The 25,447-nt window shown below is 40.1% G+C and overlaps 1 protein-coding gene across 2 annotated transcripts in view; it reads right to left on the bottom strand.

Annotated features, from left to right (window-relative positions):
* Positions 1-8,642: 8,642 nt before the first annotated feature.
* NFATC3 (nuclear factor of activated T cells 3) overlaps positions 8,643-25,447 on the bottom strand; it is a 60,859-nt gene continuing 44,054 nt past the window's right edge. The window contains exons 10-11 of one of the 2 annotated variants that reach the window (XM_030227500.2): positions 19,935-20,036; positions 8,643-12,070 (exon numbers count right to left, since the gene is read on the bottom strand). In XM_030227500.2, coding sequence (XP_030083360.1) covers positions 11,946-12,070; positions 19,935-20,036 — 227 coding nt within the window. In that variant the 3' untranslated portion in view covers positions 8,643-11,945. The remainder of the gene's footprint in view (positions 12,071-19,934; positions 20,037-25,447) is intronic. The other variant, XM_030227501.2, reaches the window with a different exon arrangement.

Raw genomic sequence — 25,447 nt, 5'->3', positions numbered from 1 at the left:
CGCTCCCTAAAAGATTGCTAATGTGGAACTTTATAAATAAGCCTTTCTGCACTGCTGTAAAAGTAATTTAATGGCCATTTCTGGGAGGACAGGCCGATGGGAAGGGATTTATAGGAAGTTCCAAGGGTGCCTGACAAGGTGAGGTGCATGGACTGGCTTTGAGCGGGAGCTGAGCGCAGCGCGGGGTGGGTGCTGGTCAGCAGCCGGCTCTGCTGCGCTGGGTGAGCACACTCTGTGCCTCCTGTTCCCAGCCCACCCAGCCTGTTCTGAGAACAGCTCGGCCTGCAACCCTTGTAAACATTGCTCCAGCTGTGTGAAGCCACTGGAGCGACTGCAGTTGTTGCTGGAAGGCCAACCAAGGCCAGCCTTAATTATGCAGACAAAAAAGAGAAAATAATTTAAATGTTCCCAACACTGTGCAAACAACAAAGATTTCCTCTTAACCCTACTGTAGCAAGAACACCTTTTCTCTGAAGGACATATTTTTTTATTTCCAAAATGCTCCTCTGCCTGAAAGCTACCCTGAATAACCAGTCCTACCTGGTCATGGCTCTGAATCCAGCCTCTTTTGCCAGGTTTCTTCTTTCTTACAAAGGAGATTTTTCTGTGAAAAACTCGGCACTACTTTTTAGAAAATAAGTCTATAGAGGGTTGATTTGATTTGATTTGATTTGATTTGATTTGATTTGATTTGATTCTACTCACTTCATTTTTTTGAGACATCCAGTGTGGGGTACCAGAATGCTGCCTTTCTTAAATGCACCTTCATGTGTCCCTTTCTTTAGTTTCTTTAATTTCTTTAGTTTTGCATCTGTTTTCTGGAAACCACCAGTGGTGCAATACTGTAGTATTGCTTTCAGGTAGTACCTTAGTGGCAGGAGCAGATGGGAGGCTTCCTGGGCAGCTGTGCATGGCTGGTGTCGGAAGCAATTGTTTCATGTGGTTTGGATGCTTCTCTGCTGCTGTCAGAACAAGAGAGGGACATCATATTAATTGTTTATATATAAATAAATCATTACTTTAAAATTAATAAAACTAGAAGCCTGTGTTAAAAATTTCTAGGGTTCATCAACCACCATCTGTTTAGTTAAGTGAATGCAATGCTGGGGTATAAATAAGGCATTAGGTGAACCCAAGTATCTTTTCATAACAGCAGAATTTTGGATCTGGGTAGGAGGACTTTAAATATGAAATAATAGGGGCAGAATGGAGTGAGATAAGGCTCTCCAACCAAGAGCTGGCTCCAGGCATTGCTGCCACTGCAGATGTCAGTTGCAGATAAGAAAAGCCCCTGAACAGCTCTGTCCTGCCTCCTCCCTAAGTTTTCTTCCTCTGGGAGTACAGGGAGGGCTGGCTGTGAGTGCACCACCCAAACCTTCCTGATCTTTACTGGGAACTGGTCCTTCTCTTCTCCTCCCGGTGGAATCTGATATGGACTCATTAAGTAGCACAGAGGGGAAAAGAACCAATGCAGTCTAAAGTTCCTTTGGTTTCAGGCTGACTTTAGATGGTGAATTTTTCTGGGAGTAGGGAGGGAAATTGCTGATAAAGCTGGGAATTGTTGAAAGTTTGAGTTATGGGAAAGATTGTGATGGAACAGCTCATGATCAATATGTTTGTAAAGACCGGGACTAAAAGGTGCACTTTGTAACCAATAAGACTCTAAAATGCTTTCTATATGTGACCTGAAATGTCAACCAAAACATATATTGAGTTCTGGGAACTGGAGATAGCAGTACTTAACAGAGATTTTATATTATCTCAGTGGGACATAGTGGAAAATAACTCAGAATTCAAATGATACTTGCTTAAGAAAACATTTACCTTAGTAGCCTGCACAAACCCAGGTGATTACATAATACCTGCTTGAAACTCACCTGTATTTCAGCTGGCCATGATATTTCTTAAATCTTTACCTTTTATTATAAATATTAAACACTTGCTGCATTCCAGCTGAGTGGAAGCTGTCTTCTTGGGGACTAACACGATTTTTTTTGGCATATATTTGAAGTACCTTGTGACAGAAAGTGGGTTAAAGCAAAATAGTAGCACAAATCGTCTATGATACAGTGATACTGTATTTTTAGTATCCTAGTACCTGTTTATTTTACCGAAGGTTGTTCAGTGTTGTGATGCTCTGCCCTGTGTGAGCCTTGGAGTTTCAGTGTACTTTCAAAACCTGAATGCCCAGCAGGGAGCCTCCAGTATGGCCCACAGCTACTAGGAATTATATGTGCTTCTGTGGCATATGTGCTACAACTCTTCCTGCAGCTGTGCCTTTTGAATGGGGAACCTGCTCTGTTGGTATTTCAATGGAGTGGAAGAAGACCTGGGTGGCTGGGTCACTTGCTAAAATGTCCTCAGGTCTCAGTTTTTACATTCACCATGTGTGAGCATAAGGAACGCCTTGCAGTTACCCAGATTACTTTAACTAGCATGAGTTAAGTGTGATTTAGATTGTGGATCTGTGTTTAATCATAATGCTCAGAGCAATCAGGTTGTTTTGTTTTTTAAAAAACATATAGGCATAGAAATAGATAAGCAACCAGTGACGTGTTTAGTCTAGTTGCATTTATACTGTGTTAGAAAACTTTCTCTTTGTGCAGTAATCAGCTTTGCTCTTTCTCCTTCTGATAACCTTACTAAAGGTGTTAGCTTTTGTGTCTTGCACATTTTTGGTGGGGTATCTTTACTTTTTACAGCCGTTAGTCCCTTTCAAGTCTTCTAGAAGACTTATCCAGGTTTAATCACACCTGCTACCCCCTTTCTTCCAGATCCTCCTCTTTTTTTTTTTTTTTTTTTTGAGTAGGAGAGTTGGGCCACCCTTTTAGTTACAATACAGGCTGTTTCCCTTCTATAACCATGTAAACCTTTCCGGCCATTAAGCAGCAGTTCTTTCACTAAATTGCTTAGGTGTTTTGCCTCAATGAGGTGCGGAATTCCCTTCCTTCCATAGGTGCTGCCCGTTGCTGTTCCACTGTGGCCCTGTGTCAGTCTGTGTGCTGAAAGCAGCCCTGTGGCTCTGTCACCTTACTGCTGGCTCTTGAGAGAGACCTGGCACTACCGAGCGCCGCTCAGGGGGAGCGGATTTCCAACCGCTTGTTCTAGAAGCAAATCTCCCCTGACCTCATCTGTGGCCAGCCCTGAGATGAAACATGAGCGGCACTACCAGGAATTCAGGCTTTGCTTTTCAGTTGGATTCCTTGTATCTTGGTCAGCCTTCAGGCACTCGCCTCTTCCGGCTGCGAGGTGGTCCTGTCAAGGACTGGAGGCAGAAGCAGCAGGGACCTGTCTGAGTTCGGTACAGGGGACACTGCAGAGGCTGTGACCCTCCTGATGGGCCCTGGCTGGTTCTGTGAAGGCAGACCAAAGCTGTTCCCCTCAGTGACCTTTCTGCATGTGAGATTTCATCTCCTATTCCTGCTTGCTTGTGTTTGTTTTGTGGGAGTCCTACTGAGAGTAAAGTGACTCAATATACACAAATGGAGAGAAATAATTCAAACTGCATGTGATTTTAAACCTCTTTTTCAGTTGTACATAGAAAGCTACAACTGCTTTGCCATTAACTTCTGGCTTTAAGCCGAAATGTCTGTGCCTTTGGGGAGCTCACAAAGTCTAACCTGGATTTAGGTGTGTGTTTTGTGAGCACCCACATGTTTTGCCAGAAAAAGAGAACCAAGAGAATTGTGCTGTGTCAGCTTTTCTTACTCCGACTTTTCTTGGGGGCAATTAAAATTGCATAGGATCTCTTTGTGAATTAAATTTTATAACACCCCTGGCCCCATGCCCAAGCTGAAATTTGCCTTAAAAAAGAAAAAAGTAATCCTTAAAAATCTTTTTGCTGTTGAGAGCAGGATCCTGATGGTATCTATGTGACTGGGAGAGTGCCGGTAACACTGAATGAAGGTTTGACACTCGTTTAAACAAATTTGAGAGCTTGGGGGACATTTTTAGAACTGAACAACTGAGCTCCTTGAATCTCAGCAATGTGATTTCTTTTTTGTTAACTCCACCCCTGAGGATATTTTATATTGCATGGAGCCAGTGCTGATTCTGCTTGCTGGGCTCATCTGCAGCACATCTCTACAGTCTGCAGAATGGCCTTCAGAGAAGCCAGCTGAGTGTATTTTGAATGAAAGAAACACCAGGTAGCTTGAAAGCTATCTTACAAGCTGAGAGTAAAGACAACATTTAATTGCTTTCTAAATTTTTTCTACTTTGGTTATTAAAGACTGAGTTGCTGTTTAAATATAATATTTGATGTCACTCAGAATTGGTCTCGTTTTAGGTCATGTCCTTCCAACCAAACCGGATTTTTTTTTTTTTTTTTCATACGTGATAGAATTCCATTTTACTCATCTGGTCCAGATGGTGTTTGACCTGCTAAGAGTTCATGTGCTGTTGGAAAAAATATTGAGCTTAGTGTACTATATGTGAAAATGATACAAAGTCATGAAGGCAGAGTCTCTGTGGGGGTGGTCTTGGCAGGAGGGCACAAATGGCACAAAAAACGGAACAACTTACATTAGAACATGCCCTGCTTAGCCAGTGATATGTTTAACTGTTGCTTATCTAAAAAACTATTTTTGCAGCTTTACTGCTATCTAAAAAGTAAATCTAAGAAGAACGTTGTGGGAGATTTTCCTGCTTTCTGTTATGAAGTAGTTGAGGTCAGGCTTTCACAGGAGTGGAAGCCTGTAATTGGAGACAGACCTGCTCAGTAACCAAAATATTTTCTCTTTTTTCTTTTCCCCCTTTTCTCTGTCTTTTTTATGTTTTGTATTCCTCTTTCTAGCTAAAGAAACCTTATTGGTCTCCAGTGTCATTTTAACAGCTGGATTAGTTCCAAAGGGTTTATGCTTGGGCCAGCAGCATTTGAGTCTCTCAGCAAACTCTGCTGACAGCCACAAAATGTATGGCTGTGCCTCTCCAAGCCACGATGTCATTCTGCCTGGATCTGGTCAGTGTTGGATTGCTTGTTATCCTCCATTGTTTGTGCAGCTTTTCCATTAGAACTTCTGTCAGTGGTGAGGTCAGATGGCAACGATGACATTCTTGGCATAGCTTCTTTTTTCATATCCTTAGAAAAAAATAATCCCATAGTAGCACTTAATTCAGTTTGAGTATTGCCTTATTTGTCCTATTGGCTTGATGGCTTATACTCCTCCTCCAGCTACTGTGACTACAACCAGGCAAATGTCACAGGGTGGTATTTGCTGTTACTTGAATAAAGTTATCCTTGACCTCTCATAGTTGCTTTCTGTTGAAGATTTTAGCCAATTTTTATTCCCGGTAAGGGAAGAAATGGTGGGAACATGGAAATGCAGAAATGCGTGTACTGGCAAAAGTGTGTGTGCTGGTCAGTGCAGCTGGAGACAGAAACAATTGCAGCAGAACTGATCACACAGCACAGACCTGAGCAGGAGCTGCTGTGACAGGCAGGTGTGAGGATTAATGTCCTGAGCAACCTTTCCACAGGGAGGCCCGGCCTAGAAAACACACAGGGTAAAGTTGAACCAATGGCAGTTAAACTGGAAATCTGCACATCTGCTGCCAACTGCAGCTGTTTCTGACCTGCAAATGGTCGTTGCACCTTTATTATGATGCAATTCTCAAAACGGCAAACCTTGAAAGTAAACCTTAATTCATTAAATCATAGAAAACCAGGGCTTTGGACAGGCTAGGCAACAGCTCTGGAGGCACTTCTTCAAATGACAGAAGACTGGAAAAATCTGTTCTTGCATCATAGTTAGAGAATTTCCTACTTGAAAACAGTGACATATTGACTGTTAGAAGCTTGTCTTGTCCTTTTCCAACACATTGCAAGAATGACTTGGCTGGTGGATACACCAGGGAGTTCTTGGAATATTTACAAACAGATCCTCTTATTGCTGTGAGAAAAAAATTATGATGCATGTAGGACAGCACTCAGCTATTCTGTGCTGTGTGTTTGTTGCAGTACTTGAACCTCCTTGGCAGAGAAGACTCCATCACACCTGCTGTACCAAGCTGTAGTAAGTTTAGGAAGGCAACCCTGACCTTTCATGCCTTGTCCTAAAAAATGCTCTATGCCAGCCTAAATCCTTGCTGTTGGTGTTACAGCCAGAACCTTGGGTATGTGGAGGAGCTGAATTTAGGAACTTTTGTCTTTGATTCCAGAACCTGCAGTTGTTAATGTGTGGAGGTGTTTATTGAGAGAGGCTGCAGTCGTTAATATGTAGGGTGGTTATTGTTTTTTATAATTGCCTGTTTTCTAGAAAATATTTGCCTTCCCAACCATCAGGATTTTCAACATTCTGCTTCCTTGTCTTTCCTGCTTTTTATTACAAGAAAGGACCTTTCTAAGCCATCAGTATTTATCACTCCACTGTCAGAAGAACCTGGAAGAGTAGTTGTTCTTTTCCCTTCAGCTTACTTCATATTATACCACTGGTTATCCAGCACTGCATTCCCAAGCAATATTTTCATATCAAGTCCTCTTTAGGTGCATCACTTTGATCAAAAATTACAGAAAAGAACAACCACAGACTACAAACATTCTTCCAGGTCTCACCAGCAGGTGTCACAGCAATGACAGGAAGGAAGAGGTAAGTATTTATTTTTCAGTTTCTAGTAATAAAAGCCACAAATGAAATGAAAACTTTACATTTGCAGCTTGAGAACTTGCATAGCCTGACTTTTCTAGTGGATCAATCTCTTCAAAAACAAGATCTAGGGAACATCCAACTCTTTGAAAGGAAATATTCGTTTTCTACTGTTTCTGTATCTTAGTCTGGGTTTATTTTTCCTTCTGTTTTCTTTTGCATGTAGCAGGTGTTAACAAAAGTAACAGTAGGTTAGTGTAAAATAATTTTTTACAGGATCTCTGCAAATGACAATGATTTTTTTTTTTGTTAAGAATGACTGATTGATAAAAATTATCATTTAACCAGGCAGAATAAAGTTCTGAGTTACTTCCTTTACCAGAGAAGTTTGTATGGAAAACTATGCATGAATTTAAATATATTGAAAATACTTTTTTCTTTTCCGTGGCCTTCTACATATCTTTATACTTCACTCACCACAGCAGTGGCTAGTTCCTGAATACTGTTATTGTAAATTAATTGAAGCCAAGGGGCTTCAAAAAAGGTAGGGACAAAACAGCTCAATCCTCACCTTATTCAGTCCAGGGGAGCATATGGTAGATGCAGAACATACAGTGGTATTTTGAGTCAGGCAGGGAGAGAGTGAGGTCCAGAAAAAGGCAGAAGGAAGAAGACAGCACAAGTCTGTGCTGTGGAATATTGTAAGGAAATACTGGCTACAATATGAGAATTAAAAGGCCTTGATTTCTGCCAGCATTTCCTTTGGGTTTGGGTCCCAAGTGAACTAAGGTCTGGTGACTCTTCTAAAGGAAGAACTCTTCTAAAGGAACTGACTTTAACAGGACATTCCTTTTCTCTGATTCTCTGAAACACCAAACCAGTGTTTTGCAAGGTAGAAGCGAAGTTTTCACCCTGCCTGGAATAAAGCCTCGTCTCTGCAGCAAGAGCCGTGCGTGTGTCAGTGCTGAGCTCCACCCGCCCTGGCGTGCCTGCAGATCCTCTCCTGTCCCACCCCATCACCCGAGCAGAGCAGCTTGCAGCCCATTTGCATCTGAAAGGCGACTTGAATTGACGGCAAAGGAGACGCAGTCAATGGCTTATTGCTGCTGTCGGTGTGTGCTAATTATACCCTGGGTAATCACCCTCCAGAACATGTGAACAGCTTTCAAAGTGCCGGGGCTATTTTTACTAAAGCTCGGCTATATTTACCGTGCATTCGGCTGGTGGCACTCGAGCATCCCCTTTCTGGTGTATTTATAGCCAAACGCAGCTGAAGGGAATGGGCCGGGACAGGCGCTCTGAGCGACGCTAATCCCAGCCTGGCCGTCCTGCTCCCTACCGGCAGGTGAGCATGGAAGCCAAAGGCCGCAGCGTTTGCTTCCCTGTTCGGTTTGGAACAGCCCCCACACCTCACTGGGATTCCACGGGTAAGGAAAGGGCCCGGCAGGAAACTGCAAGGGAGATAAAAGCCTTTTCAGTAGCACCAAGATCACTGAGATGAGATACACATTGTCAGGCCTGACTGTACCCACAGGGAATTCCCTCGGTGCTGCCTGGTCAGCCAGGGTTTGGCAAGTAATACAAACTTTGTTGGAATCTCACATTTATTTCAGAAAACTTTTAACTACATCTTGCCTATGATAATATCCTTTCAGAAATGGGAATTACTTTTTATGATGAACTCTCTTAAATAATAATTTCTGGAAAAATCTTTCAAAAGAATCTTGTGATTGTCTAATTGAAACAATGACACTTGCAAATAGGGGAGCAGCAGTATTGTGCAGGCTGGTACTCTGCCAGCACTCCTAATCACTTCTTAGGCAGGTGGAGGTTCACTGTAGCTGGCTCTAATCTGAGCCCCAATCTCTCTGTCAGATCACTCTTCTAAGGGGAATATCCAATGTTCCTCACTTCCCCGTCCCAGCCTGGCACAGTTGGTTACCACCGCATCACAAATGGAGTTTCTCCCCACTACATCTGGGTCTGCATTTCAAATAAATGACAATGTATTTGCATTATTTTTATTTATTTGAACACTATGATTTAAGAGCCTAAATGCAAGTTTTTTCCCTTTATTTCTGCAAGTAGCACTGCAATCATAACTTACAAAAATGTTTAAAATACAAAATGTACATGAAATTACAATACAAGGCTCTGTAAACATCTAGAACTTAATCTTTATTGTCCCACATTTTTAAATATAAAACTTCAATTTGAACGATTTCCAAACCTCAAGGAATGACATCCATTATGAGTATCAAAAATAGAGTTTCAAAGCTTTGTATCAGAACAAAACCATTTTTTCATTCTTTGGTTTAAAAAGGGTGGCAGTTCCCCTGATAACAGGTAAGTTTTACTACAGAAATTCAGATTCCTAGTTTATGGTAATTTCAGAACTCACCCCTGCCCCCCTGGATTAATATACTACCCCCTTTTTTTTTCCCCAAACATTGATCTTTGACCCTCCTTATAGAAAAGCTACCTCATCATTAAGGCTTTCCTTCAGGATAATCTAAGTTATTAAAAATTTTTGGGAAAGTACTCAGGGAGAAGACAGACTTAGGGACAAGGAAGTGGATGCCAACAAAATATTAACAGTTGCGGGTTCTGTTGTTTAATTAAATTTGCATAGTCCAATAGAGATCATGTGCTTTTTATACCACTAAAATTATACAAGATTAACAGTCTTTATCTACGTTATCACACAAGCTAAAATAAAATTAAGACCCTTGTATTGAAGCTTTTACAAGGCAAATACAAAACTGCTTTAGTATCCAAAGCTATATTTTTTTAAATTTCATTTTTAAATAGGAAAGCATTTCTATGTCTACAGGCATCAAGGTATTTAAAGGCATCAGAAAATTTAGTGCATAGCAACTCCGGATTGTTTGGGCTCCTATATTTTAGGTACAGTGTGAATTCCAGCTACTTGGAGAACTTGCAAGGAGAGTCTGTACCAGCAGGATGAAGGAGCATAAATCCCATACAGTATGAAAAGCTTTTCAGTCAGAATTCTCCTACAAACAATGGTTAATGCAAAAGACCCAATACATGAATGAAAACTGGAACGTGCCTTGCCACCAGCACACACTCTGAGACAATGACATGGTTTCATGGTTTACAGCATTGTGTGGTTTGGTTTGTTTTGAAGGTGTTAAAAACAGAAGTAGATGTATTTCTGAGCATGTGAGTTCTTTCTAGGATCTTTAACTTACATGAGTAGAGGACAGAGTAAAGCACCATTGCTGAGGGACAATTACAATATCACACTTTCCAGATTCCAGCCCTGCCAATTATTTCCTGCAAATGTCAAGACTTGCACCACTCAACAGTACATTCACAAAAAGGATGCTTAAGATACCCAGCAGGTACATAGTGGCCTTGCATTAAGTTGTTTGAAATAATTATGATACATCAAGTTAGTAGCCTCAGCCTGCACTCTTAAAAGGAAATACATGATAAAATTACAATTTTACCCACTTAATACGGTCTTTAAGAGTTCATGATTCAGCTATTACAGAGATGGGATTACAGCTATGGTATTGCTTGGGCACTGATTTCACTCCAGATGTAAGGTTCTGCCTGCAAAAGGCCCAATGGAAAGTTTTTCCCACCTCTGTTTGCCAAAATGCAACAACAGCAGAAGCTGGGTTTGCTCTCCCAGGTGTTATAACTCAGCACTGCTCTCCACTGTCAGACCCTTTCATTCATTTGAAGTCTACAAAGGGCATGTGCTCCCCATGAGTTAACTGCTAAAATGGCTACACTTGTCTGAACTGGATCCAATGCAAACATACTTTCCAATTTTCTAATTCTTCGTGTTAATTCACTCTTAATTTCTGTTAGAGTGTCATGGCTCACCCAAATGAGCAACTAAAAGGAATACCATGGATGTTCTGAGGTTCCATGTACTGCTGACCTTCCTTTGACATGACTGGTATATCCTGCGTGTTCTATGGAGGGAAGCTCTGTAAATGAGTGACTCCTGGGGGAGGGAAATGGCTGTGGCCTCCGCAGGCAGTGTCAGATCCTCTCCACAGGGTCTAACTGGAAAGGCCAGAGATTTTTCAGTATGATGTAAACAGATTGTTTCAAATTCATCAGATTATGGGGATAAGGGAGATGCATCCTCAGAGCACAGAACAGAGTTTACTGCTGATGAATCTTGTGTATTTCTTTGGTAGCTCCTGCTTCACACTTTTGGATTAAACATGGACACATGGTACTGCCTAACCACTAATTCACAGTAAATTATTTTTTAGCAAACTGACATTTACAAACAGCCTGAATTTAAGGAACTGTAACTGTCATCTCCTTAGGAGTTCCAAGTGGTATGGTCGGGCATACAGCATATAAAAGATACAGATGTGATCAAATGATCTATTGCATTAAAAACTTGAATGCCACTGAATCGGTGATTTCAAAACCATATTCTGCAGGGATAATGGGAATATTTAGATCCTCAGCAAACATTAAATTTTCTCTTGTATCTAACATGGCTTTGATGCTGCTGTTCTTTAATCTAAAATCCTACTGCTCAAATTTGATTACAAATGTAACTTGCTAAGAAAAAAGCTATTTCAAGAAGGAGCCTGTGCTAATAAAGATCAGGAAGATTATCCACAAAGTTATAAAAGTTAAATTTTGGAATGTAATTTCTATCCCAACATTTTCATGATGGAATGGTCTTTTTGCAGCCTATCAAGTAACATCTTCAGTTTATAAACAAGTGCAGATCTACATTTGGCTTTGCTTCCTATGAATCTAAGAAAGAAAACACTACAGTATTCATATACACAATGGCTTCCGTGGCATTGGCTTCAGATGACTGGTACATTTTGCCACTGGAAGATCTTATTAAGAAAAAAATGAAACAATAGAAGCTTTAAAGGCTTTCCAAAATGACCAAAAGGTGTTACAAATCATCAGTTACAAACTATACTACCTCTAAGGGCAAGCAGCACACTGAAGATGTGCATTAAATCTTCCACGTTCAGGACTGTGAATATTATAAGAGCAAACTAACACCTCCACACATCTGAAGCACTTAAAATATAAAAGTATTCTATTTAAATGCAAAAAGCAAAGCTTGTTTGTAACTTTAAAACAGTTAAAATATCTGGTGTAGATTCTGTGTGTCCATTTTAAGAAGTCTCTTTACAGCATCTGAGGAACTATAATTAAAATGCTCTGTCTCTACATCAAAAATGTAACCCACTAAAAGGGCTTTGCAAGGATCCACTGTTCCAGTTCATAAAGGCCACAGAGTTGGAAGCACAGTAAGTCTAAAGAGGAAGAGGATGAAGAAATATTCAGAGAAACTGTGACGCTTGCATGGATGTTGAGTCGTTAGCTTATCCATTACTGCATTCCATCAGATATTCTCGTCTCCAGAGATCCAGGACACGTATGTGCAGGCTGGCTGGCCACTGTTGTTCCATGTGACACTGAGATCTGTGACATATCTCTTCCTATGATCTCATTCACTAGAAAAAAAAAGAAGCAATATTAAAAATTGACAGGTTTTATGCTTTCCAAAAGGCAGAACTCATCAGCATAACCCTTTTAAAATAAATACTTTCAGAGTTAAGTCTTGATGCTGTTACATAACAGGAGATGAATGAGGAGCCTGGCTTCAGCCACAGTTAAGCAAGGGGGGAAAAACGTCCTGCCATAATCCATGCAGGAGAATCCCTAAGCCCCTTGAAGAAAATAAGCACATGAGCATTCATGACACACAGGTAACTGAAAGGCACAGCACAGGTCAGGTTTATCAAGATTTCCCCACAGAACTCCTTCTGTTCAAGAGTGTGACAAGCACAACAAATAACTCTAGCAACTCCTCTTTCAGGCCACTTACAGAACTTCCTAAGAACTTGGATTCAGGTTAAGAGAATATTCTTTTTGAACACTACATACCTATTAATTGGGCCAGTTTTCTGTACACTTGCATTTCTGAAACCACAGTAACTAAATTATATCAGTCAATTTCTCTACAGTGAAGATTCAGGATGGACTAATATACAGGTCAGTTTGTGTATCCATGTGTGTCAACTTCAGCAAAGTTTAATCAACTCGTACTATTTAAAAGTGAGGGACACCTTCATGAATGTGACAAAGTTAACCTAGGTTAGTAAGAAATTACAATCTTGAAGTCCTACTCTAAATCCTATGTAAATAAATGCAGGACAACTGAGGTTGGAAGATAATAAAAATTATAATTTTAAAGGATAAGTGCAAAAGCAGTGATAGAAACATATACTTTACAAAAATGGACCTTGGTAACATTATCAAAGAAACCTGAATAACATTCTAGATGGACATGAAAAATATAATATTAAATAATAATGACAAATTTTAGAAAAATATTGGACCATAACCACAGTCTAAATTATTATTTCATTGTTAGAAGCAATGAGTCCTGTTGATTCCCATTACTGAGTGGGCAGTAGGTTATACCATCTCTTTCTCAGCAAGACTTTGAATAGGCTGAACTATAGAGGCTTTTCCTTAATCATTGCATGAGTTTGCTTGGACCTTCTATAAACAGGTATTTAATGGATCCTTTTGTTGACTAAGGACCATTTTTATGTTTAGAACATTTTGTTCTGCTAATAAGTTGCTTCTATTGAACATCTTAACAGATTTGGAACCGAGGCTTTTGCTACTTTGTTCTCCACTGGCTAATTTTACAGAACAGTGTTGATGCACTTCACCTTTCTTAATGCTTCCTTAATTTTCCATAGCAGGATTTACTTTCCTACCAACTATTCCTGTCTGGTAGAAGCATAACAAAACCAATCTACAGGTGGTGTAAATTGTGCTTATAGCACTGAACAGCCTGAGCATTCGTGGCAGTAGGATCCATAAGTGGTTCTGAAAGAAAATGTATTAATATTGTGAATATGCTGAAGTCCATGTAACTCAGAAAATTCAGCTCTGAAAAGAGGTTAAGTCACTCAGGAAAGCATTAAAACCACCTCCTGCACAGCCCTGTGTGTAATGGAGGAGGTGTTTGTTATCCATCCCTGCAATGGTTTTCTCCTCAGGAGTGCAAGGACAGCTTGTTACACCCATGGTATTGAACCCAAGGGTTCTAACAGGTCACACACACCATGGAAAAGCCAATTCCCTCAAGCATTACAAGATATGCAATTCATCTGGCTTTGGAAAAACCTGTCATTCAATGAACTTAACTGCACAACACTGGAAACTGGGTAACTGCAGGTAGGGCACTTTCCCAAGTATTTTTATTAGTCCACCACAATACATAAGTAAACAACTGCTAAAAAACCCCACAACTTTTTTATTTTTTAAACAAATGACAGATGCTTATTCATAAGAACTGTGCTCCACCAGCTTCTATCAGGGCATTCATTAGCTTGCTCTAAGGAGCTCCAGCAGCTCTTATCTACTGAACAGTAGCTGTGTGCAATGCCAGTGTCCCAGCTGTTCAGTACTCCTAAAACTTTCATGAGTGATACAATAAAAACATTATAAATAACATTTTGAAGTTCAGTATTTTGAAATTATTAGTTACTTCCTTTAAGTTTTGATGGCTGATCTGTATCTGTACTAGCACCATCAGCACAAACTGATGGTGCACAAACTGTCCTGCCATGTTTTCTAGTTCCCACAGGCAAAGGTGTTTAACTGAACACCATGTAGCCATTGGCACTGCATTCTCCTTAGAACACATTACACTGAAGACAATAGCTGGTCACATGGGGTTTTATTTGCCAAACTTCTGCAGGAGTCATTATGTAGAATATTAAAGCTACAGGTTAGTTTGTGTTGCTTTGTTCTAAATAATCACTGATTTGTTTATAAGAAGCTGTTTGTAGCTCAGTGGGTTTTTTTTGCAATACTTTTAGCATGTGGTGAATACAGATTTATCTGTTTACATGGTTTACATGGATGTCCATTAGAAACATCTACCATTTCTTAGGCAAATGCAGGACCATGTCTTCATTCCAACAAAGAATTCTAGTGGAGGAACCTTACTTGTCCCAGTGACTTAGCAAGAATTGCTAATTTATAAAACAAACAACTATTCAAGTGTGCTTTCTTCAAAAGAAGTATGTAAATCAGTGTTCTGCCAGAGCACCTTGCAGGCCTCAAGAAAAGGCCAAAAATGCTTTTCCTGCTGTGTCTGACCAAGGCATTTTTTCACAGTCCTTGGCCTCCCAACTAAAACATCTTCCTATTCTGTACTTTCCAGGAATGTCCATTTCAGCTGTCTGGAGCTCTGTACCCAACAAATGGACTGGGGGGAGCCTGCAGACTCCAGAAGACTCTCCACTGTTTAGATGAGGTACAGATGAGGATAAAAATAAAGGCTTCAAAGAAAGGAGAACTTGCAAAAGGCAGCAGCTCATATCAGTCTCTAATCTTTCATGGCACATATAATATTCATATAATAGCAGCATTATCAGAACTTGTCTTTCTGATGGGGAATGGTATAAATTAAAGCAGTTTCAAATGTAAATCATGTAGCCAGTAAGAGATAAAATCCTGCATAAAAATGTACAAGGCTGAGGGCGAAACCACATACAACATTTTCCTTTTTGTATGAAGGACTAAAAGAGAAATGCAGAGGTCAGTAATCATCTGGTACCTAATGATACCTAATATCATTCTGGATGATCAGTGTCAACTGAGTGGATGACATCAAAAATGTCACAAAGTGTTTTCTGTGCTAACAGTCCAGGTCAATAATCCTGAAATGACAACTGGAGCAGACGAAGAGAGAGAGGGGTGCACACACTACCCTGTGTACACACGTGGCACATTCCTCCATACAACAGTGATAACTGCACTTTGAAAACTTGTCAGATATGGCACAGATCAAAATGTGATACAGCAGGTTTTTAAAATTTTTTTTCCTCCTTTTTTTTAATATTGGGCTGTGAAATGGAAATTATTTTAACAACTTTTCTCTGACTATGTAATTGATCTCTTCAGCAGTTTTCCCAGATTTCAGAATTTCAGCTGTTACTTTATTTGCAATAGTTTCACCTTTTCCTCCCTTAGTATTTATCTAGAACATAAGCTGGCTGGCAAATTTATACTAACAGTTAAAAATAGATGGTGCAGAGCAGAAGTTAGATTGGTGGGGAGAAAATCTGCTACAAACAGATTAGACTGGCCTGGTCAATACTGGTGATACTGTAATATTGCATTGAAAAGCTTTTACCTCTCTGTGCTGCATTGAAAAAGGAGCAACATACGGCACTGAGAAAGCACCAAATGTCAGATAGAGGCTCCAGCCTACAAAATTAAAAATTGCAAAATATGAAGCGGCATCCTAACATCAATATGGGTAGAACAGAGTAAAAGTAGCTCTGAGTTTTGGATCTGCTGTAAAATAAGAGCAACCACTCTGTTTTACTGGGTTCTTCCCATGGTTTTCATTTCCCATTGTGCTCTGATTGCCTGTTTCCAGTCCCTGCTCACTGCACAAGTGGCAGCAGCTGGAGCACCGAGGCCTCCCCTGCCCCTGAGGCTGAGGGCTTTGCCTCTGGGCACGGAAGGCTTGCACTGGACAGCCACAGCCTGACAGCCAGGCTGCTCAGGATGAGCTCTTCAAACTTTGCAATTTGCTATCCAGAGTTTTAAGACCTAAAGTTAGGTTGAACAGCTCAGCCATTTGTGCAGTGAGTGACACCCAGAGCTATGGATGCTGATCCCTTCAGCTGTTCCAGCACTGACCAACCCCTCTGGAGAAATTCCCACCTACAGAAAGTGATCCATGTTCACGGATTTGAACAGAACAGAGCTCTTGTGCTATGAAGCAAGACATCAGGATTAGAAGCTGGGGCTTCTAATACTAAATTCCTGGATGTTTTGGATAAATTAACCCTCCCCAACTATGAATTTAGAATAACAAGTTCTCTTAAGGTGTTTTTAAGGTGTTTGAAGTTCTAATATCAAAAGTAAAGGCATTATCTTCCTTAATCAAATGCCAAGCAAAAACTAACATGCTTCTGAATTCCTCTGTATCTAATTTCCCCTCTGGTTGTGCTAAAAGACAAATATTTTGTACTGGAGCACAAAGGAAAACAGAAGTATATCTAAGTATATATATTTTTAATAAGAATATAAGAAAAGAAAATTCATGACCCTACAGGCCTTTCAGGGAATAATGCAACCTCTTTTTCCTTGCAAGAAGCCTAATCTACTTTCTACAGGACAAGCATCTTTATTGGCAGTTACCAAATATTTTAGGTTTTCCTAAAAGCCAAAAATACTTCTTGAAAACCTCTATGGAGAACTTCAGGCAAACCAGTTTGGATTACAGACCACTGCAATGGGTAAGAGCAGAGATGTGTGCAAGATACAACAATGCTTCCCCAGGGTGTTCCACCAGCTTCCAAAATGTGTTTTTCCAAGGGAACTCCTGAGTTAGAGTTAAATGTGCAAAATGTTCCCATTTGGATTTTTCTCTCTGGATCTTTAAGATCTGTGCAAAATTCTGTCAACTGCAACATTCTGTGACAGAAGATTGCAAAGCTTAACTCCCTACAGCAATAGCAATGCTTTTTAGATGTGCTGAACTTGCCCCAGGATTACTTGGTGGTCATTTACTGGTTTCCTTCCCAGGAATTATTTTCCATCACCTTTTCTGTGCCCCCCACTCATTTTATTATATTTGGCATTTTCTCCTCATTCCTTTTTCTGGCTGCAGAGTTCTAGCAGATCCAGCAACAGGCATTCATCTAATTCCTTTGTGGCATCAGGGACAAAATGTGGCCACAAAATAGATCTAAGGAGTAGCATTTTCTTATTCTCTGCTGTTCCCTAGACATCCCTAGCATTTATTCACCCTTTCAAGACTACTTTTAACACTACTGAGCAAGTTCTCATAATTCTCATGGTTCTCATTTTAAACTCAAGACAGCTTTAAAGGAGAATAGTTAGCACTGCATTGATGAGTGCAGGTTTGATTCTTTACCTTACTCTAACTTCCACTTTAACTACCTGGTTTCCTTTAATCATAAGCTCTTGCTGTAGAGGTTTCTAGACAGTTTTTGATTTTCACCATTCCGAATAGCAGAGCAGCAGCAGTGTCACATTTACCCAGGCTCCACACCAGGTTCTACTTTACAGTTAACTGTTGCTTGCTCTTCCAGAGCTGCTGTCTGGCATGTCATTACTTGAGGCCAATTGTCATTGTCACTGCTCTGAAAACTTTTTACTGACACCTTACATTGAGGCAGGTCCTGCAACATGTCTCTTTTTCAAAGAACTCTGGGCATGAGAATCTCTAGTTCCTCAATTGCCAACATCAATTCACAAAACTTTCTAACATCACTTACCTAATTTTAACTGATTAACTGAATAGTCATCTGTTGGTCCCATTTAACTTCATAGCGTGGAAGCAGCTTGTAGTCTCTCTCACAGCAGAGTAATTGCACACTTATGAACCTTCATAAATAATCTGCAGACTGCTTGCAACTATGTGACCTTTTTGACCACCTATTATATTTTCATAAGCTTGATTGTTTTCTACAGTTTGTCTTTTCAAGTTTGTCACGGCCCGTGATGCTGAAACTGCCGCAAAACAAAATTTAATTTTTTCAAGTTTTTGTACACTCCTTTCAACCAAATAAAGAGCTATTTCCTCATGTGGGTTCTCCTCATGTTTCGGTACTCCCTGTAGCAGTCACCTCACTTACCCCTGCGATAAAGGATGACTCAAGTATTCCATTAGTTATTTCCTGCCTTTGTAGATGCTCTGATCTCCTGCAGCACACTACAGTCACAGTTGCTCTCCTCTCCAGCAGTATAATTTAGAAGCTGTGTTCTTCCTAATTTAAGCCTGAAAATTGGCTCTGTAAGAATTCTGTACTGGCAGTGAATACAGTTAACTTGTCTGATTTGACACTGAGCATTCTTCAAGGTACAAAACCATCTTACTTTCTTCTGTATCCTATCCTGTATTAATTAATACCACACTACATTGTGCCAAATACATAAAATACCCATTATTTTCATTTTTAAAAAAGCCATGTTTCTCAACTGCATTTGTCAAATGCTAACACTTGTGTGTAAATGTGTTTCTGTTTGGGTTTCTGTTTGTGTTCCCTTTATAAAAAGGACCTGTCAGCATACATTTCACAGGCCTAAATTTGGGGTTTACCACCCTATGTGTTATTTTTCAGTTGGGGATACTGGTGTTTGAGGGTTATTTTATTATTAGCCTGAATTTCTATTTTTCAAGAATTCTGTCTCTTCAACAATTATTCGGAACCTACCAGATTCTGAATTGCACAGGATATAGTGCAGAACACTGAAATAATCTAAGTTATAACTCATATTTTACTAATTGATTTGCTGTTTCAAGACACAGGAATGTCAGCTTGATGCACAGTCCTTTCCCTGGCTTTGCCATTCCAAATAGGAGCTACTTACCTTACTAATAACAATTTGATAGGTAAGGAAAGCAGAATTAAGTTTCTTGAAAGCTGGGCAAAAGACCAGTATGGTTTATTTCAGTTTCATAAACAAACTTAGGATCAGTCTACACAGTAATTGTGTGAAAGTTTTATGAAGAGATTGGTTATTTCCCTGTTACGAAATCTACTGTATATTTACAGTTATTAACCTTTACAAATCTATGGAGAAAGTAGAAAATGTCATAAGTCTTTATAATGTATATGTGCATGTATTGTGAGAAAAAGGACAGTATAGTTCTTTGGCATTTTAGGCATCTTTGTAATAAAGTGAAAACCATTAAAGTCTTAACACAAACAAGACCAATTGACCATGCAACAGCTTCTAAAATCATTAGTATTTAGAAGAGTCATAGGGCCTAATTATCTTGCTTATATGTGAAATAAAGAAGCTGAAATAACAAATCCAGATATTCTTACCCAATTATAGTGCACATTCAACTCTAAATCTAGTTATGAACCTGTATTCCTAATACTCTGACTGGAGGTGCATGCCACTGTATTCCATCTATTTAAATTAACATTGCTTCATCTTTTTGAAAAAGAGAAACATTCCAAATTTCTCAGTTAACTGATCTGGCCACTCTTCTACCTTGCCTATATTTGACTTAAGACTTTCATATCCTCCTCTGCTATTTTACTAGATCCTACAGCACTCAGGAAGTTCTGTGGCAGCTCTGTACTCTTCGAGTGGAGGTTTTTACTGAATGAGTGTACACCTGGTTCACAAATGCTAAATTTCCAACTATTTCAGAATACACAGGTGTCTGGTTACATCAATACTTCAGTATTACACAGTGCTTTTCACTTGCAGCTCTTAAAACTCTTACAACACTTTCCCCTTTCCTTTGTGCTCCAATTTCAAACATTGAAGCATTTCAGTAAGCAGACTCACCCTCTAGATTTTCCACAAAGGAGTTGGACATGAGTGCTGAATGTTGAGTCCATTTCTCTGTTGAACCTGATGGCTGGTATTCCAGGTCAGAGATAAAACTGTCTGTGTCAGAGAAGAAGACAGACATAACTACTGACTGGACTAAACCAAGAAGTTACAGTTCACTCAACCAGGAAGTGATTTTCATTTTTCTTTTAATAGCACTAAATTTAAATACCCCGTTTCATTCACAAACACTGAGTATGTGACATAAGTAACTATTTATAAGTTATCAGAGTGCCTATTAAAAACAGTATCATTTATCTTGTATATTTGCTTGTATATTTACTTTCATTTAGCAGCCAGAGCCATAAAGGTAATGGTAATTTTTTTGGATGTCTGCATAGTTGCATCATTATGAATATACACTACTTAAATCTGATTTTAGCATTCGTGTTTAGAACATTCCTCCTTCAGTTTTTTTTATTTGCTTTACTTACTGTGGTCAAATTAGAAGTACTTGTGGCACTTGACAGCAACTCCAGGGTAGGCAAAGGAGTCCTAGTGAACAAAACCCGTTGTGCCATTTTCCCTCTCCTCCAAGCCCAGGGAGATGCTGCTGCTCGCAGCTGCTGGCTCCCCTTGCTGTCCCACTGCACACCCTGCCCAAGGCACAGCTCTGCCCTGGGGCACCACAGCCCGAGGGGCAGAACACCAAGTGTTGTCTTGGCACAGGTGGCTCCCTCAGATTTGAGCCATGTGAGAAACCCTGCAGGTAGTGCAGAGCTGCATTTCATGGAACTGCTTTTCCTAGAGGATCAATGTCAAATAGTGCATTCATTATTTTAACCAACAAGTCTGTGTTTATTCAGTTGTGATCAGTGGCTAGGCAGAGCTTACAACAGGGGTTGGATTTGGTTTTATTCCCTGCCCAAGACAGGGTTGCAAATTTAGTCAACTAGGCTTTAACACGATTAAGAAAATTACCCTGGACCAGGCTAGAATACCTTTCTGGATAGAGGCACACACTTGTTTTGCCAGCCCTAAGCTGGTATCTAAGCCCTGCTTAGGGATGACTCCTGAGAGAACAAAGGAATCTACTCTTACTTCCTTCTGAAATTCAAGCAGCTCAAATTACCTCTTTGGGTGACTTCTTATGCTTAATTGTTCACAGTGTAAAGTTACACATGTTTAAATGGGAAGTGGAAAGCATTATCTGGGTTTCAATGAAAATGTCCACTGCCATTGTAAAGGAAAGGAGTAAATTAAGGACAAATTCTTGTCAAATAATAGGAGATAAGAAAAGATCATTTCCCCCATCAATTACGGTAGAAACACCAAGAAAGTGATTCATTAGATCTTTATTTAAATAAAGATCTAATGAATCCAGGGAGATGGGCAGGAAACAGCCTCGTGAGGAAACAAATTAACTGTACCAACAACCCTCTTTAGAAAGGTGAAGCTTTCAAAAGAGCAGACAACAAACACTGCCAAAAAGCCTCCAGAGAGAAGAGTGGAGTTCATTAGCTTATAAAGCAACAGCCTCTGCACCATTAAGACAGCACAGCTTACACAGTAAGGATTATATGTCACTCTGGCAGGGAAATATGTTTCTGAGCAATTTTTCTAATTAGTTTCATACTTAGCAAGATTCTGAGGTTCTTGTGTGCACTACCAAAGCTGCTGACAGTGGTGAGTGTTTGCTTTTATCAATCCCTGACAAATTGTGCCATGCACAGCACACACAGCATCTCCAGCCAGCACCTTCTGGAACAGAGCATGCACTGCCCTTGGGCACACACTGCTTCTTGTTAGGGAAACATGGGACATAAAACAACAGCCTTTTCAACTCTGTGATACAGCATAAAGATTTTGTTCTAACACACACATTAGGCAGAACTTAAGGTACCAGAAAAATATACATTAAAAATGCTTTTATACTTTGTAATACCCTAAACATTTGAGAAAGTGTTCTGTACCCAAAGAATATAAAGCCAAAATGAAAATTAGGAAGTTGAAACAAAAATCAAGAAAAATGACACGCAGTAGATCTCTTTAACTGATCAAAAATTCATACTTTTCTGAATGACCTCATTGTCCTGACTCAGTCTTTAAGTAAAGAAAGTTTAAGAAAAGCTTTAAAGCCTCAATTCTGAGCACCTGGTTTGGGTCAAAGCAGGAAGTCAACTTTCAATTAGAGTTCTGTTATGGATACTGGCAGACCAGAGAGCTCCTGGAGTCATTCCATTTGGTTTTCAGGATCTCCTCCTATGGGAGTCAATTAACTTCCTGTTTTTGTAGCACTATCTGATTAAAAGTTTAGCCTGTGTATCCTTTACTGCTGCTGAACTGGAGCAGGATGTCCAGGCTGAGGGACATAACTTAGGAGAGGTTGTTGTACTGGTTTTAAAAGAGTAAATCTCCCAAAATATTCTAGAATGATTGTCTGCAGCACTGCTTCAGAGAGTAGCAGAGAGTGGAGTTTTTTTAATATGCTTTGCAAGAAGAAGTTTGATGCAAACTGTGTGTTTTAGAGGACAGGTGAATGAATTGATCTCCTGACAAAGGTAACGAGGATCAGCAAACCTCAAGGAAAACTATGGACACGGTGCAGCACATTTCCTGGGACATACACCTTCTTCTATCAGCTCCAGACATAACTCTACCAGCTGAATTTATGTGAAGAATCTCTTCAACTATGTCACATTGCTTTGTGCAGTATATTTAGCCTGGTTTTGACTCCACATGACCAGCAAGAGTTAACTTTCCCTAACAAAAAAGAAGAAGCTGCCAATCAACAGCACAGTGTTTTCCTGGACTTGCTCTCTAGTGATGTTATGTTTTAAAATACATTTTAATCCAGCATTTTTCAGTAAGCAAAACTATCAACCAACATCTTCTGTAAAAAATATTCCTTTCTGACCATCTTAAAAATTTCTGAAACTGTACAATGTACATGAAAGGAAAAAAAGATGCCAGAAAGACAGCTTAACCCTCAGTTGTCTATGCTGGAGCAGCCAGCTGATTGTGCTGCTCTGAGACCAAACCTGTCACATGTCAGGCCATGGCTGCTGTGGCAAACTACCACAGACATGGGGGGTTGCCTTGCAGGTCACCACTCCAAGCCATAGGCCAGGCTTGTTTTCAGTAATTTCATGTTTAATGCCAACTTCACTAAGCAGTACTATTTCGTTTCTTCAATTAACTGTATGGAATGTTGGAGTATAGTCTTCCCGTGCACATTATGTACAGAAAAACTAAATGTGCCTGCAGAATCACAGCACCAGCTCTGCAATTACCTGCTACAGTAACAAATATCCTCCTCAGGGCTTGGCTACGCTGTCACACACTGCATTTCTGTATCTTGGTGAAACCAACTCATTGCAGTCATGTTTACCTTTTCTCTCACACAAGAAGAGAGCTGAGTCTGACACAGAATTCAGCACAAACCTTGGCTCTAGAGGACACGTGGGCTGTGTAGTGGAGAGTGGTGCTGAAGGGTCTGTGTGGATTTTGTCTGGGGTCACAAGGTGCACTGAGCTCCTTCCAGATCTGCTGTGATTGCCAGCAGCCACACCTTGGTGCAGAAGTGCCACCTGCACTGATGGAAGAAGTCTCTAACCTCTTCTGATTCTTGAATGGGAATCTTTCTGGGATGGGAGTCAGCTGACTTTACTTTGCATTAGTTACAAGATGTTCTGTGGCTCTCCCAGGGAGAGCTGGCCATAGACACCTGAGGATTTAGCTGACATCTTTACACATTAGAAATCTGTAACTGGTCTGCTTGGGATGCCTCACTGACAGATTTTATGGACACAGTGAGTGAATCCCTTAGAAGATACAGTCAAAGCACCCTTTAACTGCTGACAACCCCTGCTGCAAAACATTTCACCTTTGCTCACTGCTCCACCCTTCAGCTTTTGGACTACAGCTCGGTCTAGATCTTCATTCTGTTCAAAACACACATTTCTCAAAGTAGATTTTCATTCTCTTTCAATGCATTTCAGGTTCTGCCTTATCACCTTAACATCTCAATGCAGGACTGCTTTTTATTGCTGCCTCATGCTGCTTGACAATACAGATTTAATTATCAGAATGCTAAGAAAGGAGGAGTTTGAACACAACTTTACTAAACAGTCTATACTGGTGGAGTTTTCAGAATGCCTTTTAGTGCAGGATTGCTCTGACAGTTCCAGGCACAGTGTAGGTGAGAGTCCTTGGCCTTGCTGGGCACACTGCAAGGTGCAACATTTCGCTCTGTACTCAGGAGACAATAAAAACACCTTGGATTTGAGAGGTACATCTCAAGTTTGAGCTGCTCTCCTCCACATTACACCAGACTCCAGCATTCAGTACTTTCTGTGCTGCTGCAGACCTCCAATGGCAGGATGCTGCCTTAACACTGATCTGTTAATGAATAAGTTTTAAATATAGACAGAAATACAAAGTATAGTCCTTCTCCAATACTTTCTTATTACTCACCACTTTGATTCTCCAGAAATTAAGCTGAAGCTACAGTTAAAAAGCTGCCTGCAAAGATGTACAAGTCTTCTAGCCAAGATCAGAATAATCTGACCTTCTCAGCAAGAGAATTAATAAGCTAGAGAGTTACCACAGAACTACTAAAACGAATGAATGCTAACAGCTTAGAGTTCTACATGGAATGTGTCTGACAAAGCAGCCTCATTGCTTTATATACACAAAGTGCTTAGGGGATTTCTGGTTATGATTTATAGTAAATGCACATTCTGGATTTTCTAATCTCCAGCTTTATGTAATGGAGATGCAATGAGTAACAAAATGTAAGAGGATTAGTAGAAGGTCATCCTGATTTGCTGAATACAGCCAAACAATACCTTAAAAACGATTAAACACAGGTGTACATGTTAGAAATCTCATCACTGTAGCAAGCCATGAACTCCAAGGTAAACTCCCACCTAAACTGCAAACCACAAAAGATTTAATTTGAGATCAACAGTATTGGAACAGTTTTAACAGTTGACAGTGGGAATAGGTAAACCACTACATTAGGAAAACTTTTTAAAAGCAGGGGAGGTAGATTAACTAGGCCTCATCATATAATCAGACTGAGTCTAACTTGGAGTAGCTTTTCTTTCAAGTGGGGAAGAAACTTTATTACATAGGTGTGCAGCAGAGCCCAGTATGGATGAGGGATATGGGAAAGGCCAGAAATGACCAGCTGCCTGTTTCCTGTCACTTCAGCTGCCTTGTTTACATCTATTTGGAGCCCTAAAACCCCACCGTCTGTCCAGGGAAATGTTAACCTGAGGTGTTGGCCAGAGGGCTGACTTGCTGAAAGATGCTAAGGGAAAAAAGGCCCAACAAACTGAGACACAGAAAAAGTAGAGAGAACAAATAAAAGTGCATGGAGCTGCTTTTACGTAGTTCCAGCCCAAATGTTTCTGAGCTTGTGCAGCCTGACAACTGCAAAACCTAAGCAGAAAAGAGAACTTTTTCAGAATACCTTTGAAGTAGTAACATACAATACTACTTTGAAATTGTGTTATGTTTCA

Source organism: Serinus canaria, chromosome 11 (genome assembly GCF_022539315.1).
Source record: "Serinus canaria isolate serCan28SL12 chromosome 11, serCan2020, whole genome shotgun sequence".
NCBI classification, from domain to species: Eukaryota; Metazoa; Chordata; class Aves; order Passeriformes; family Fringillidae; genus Serinus; species Serinus canaria.
This window is presented reverse-complemented; position numbering and strand designations above follow the sequence as displayed.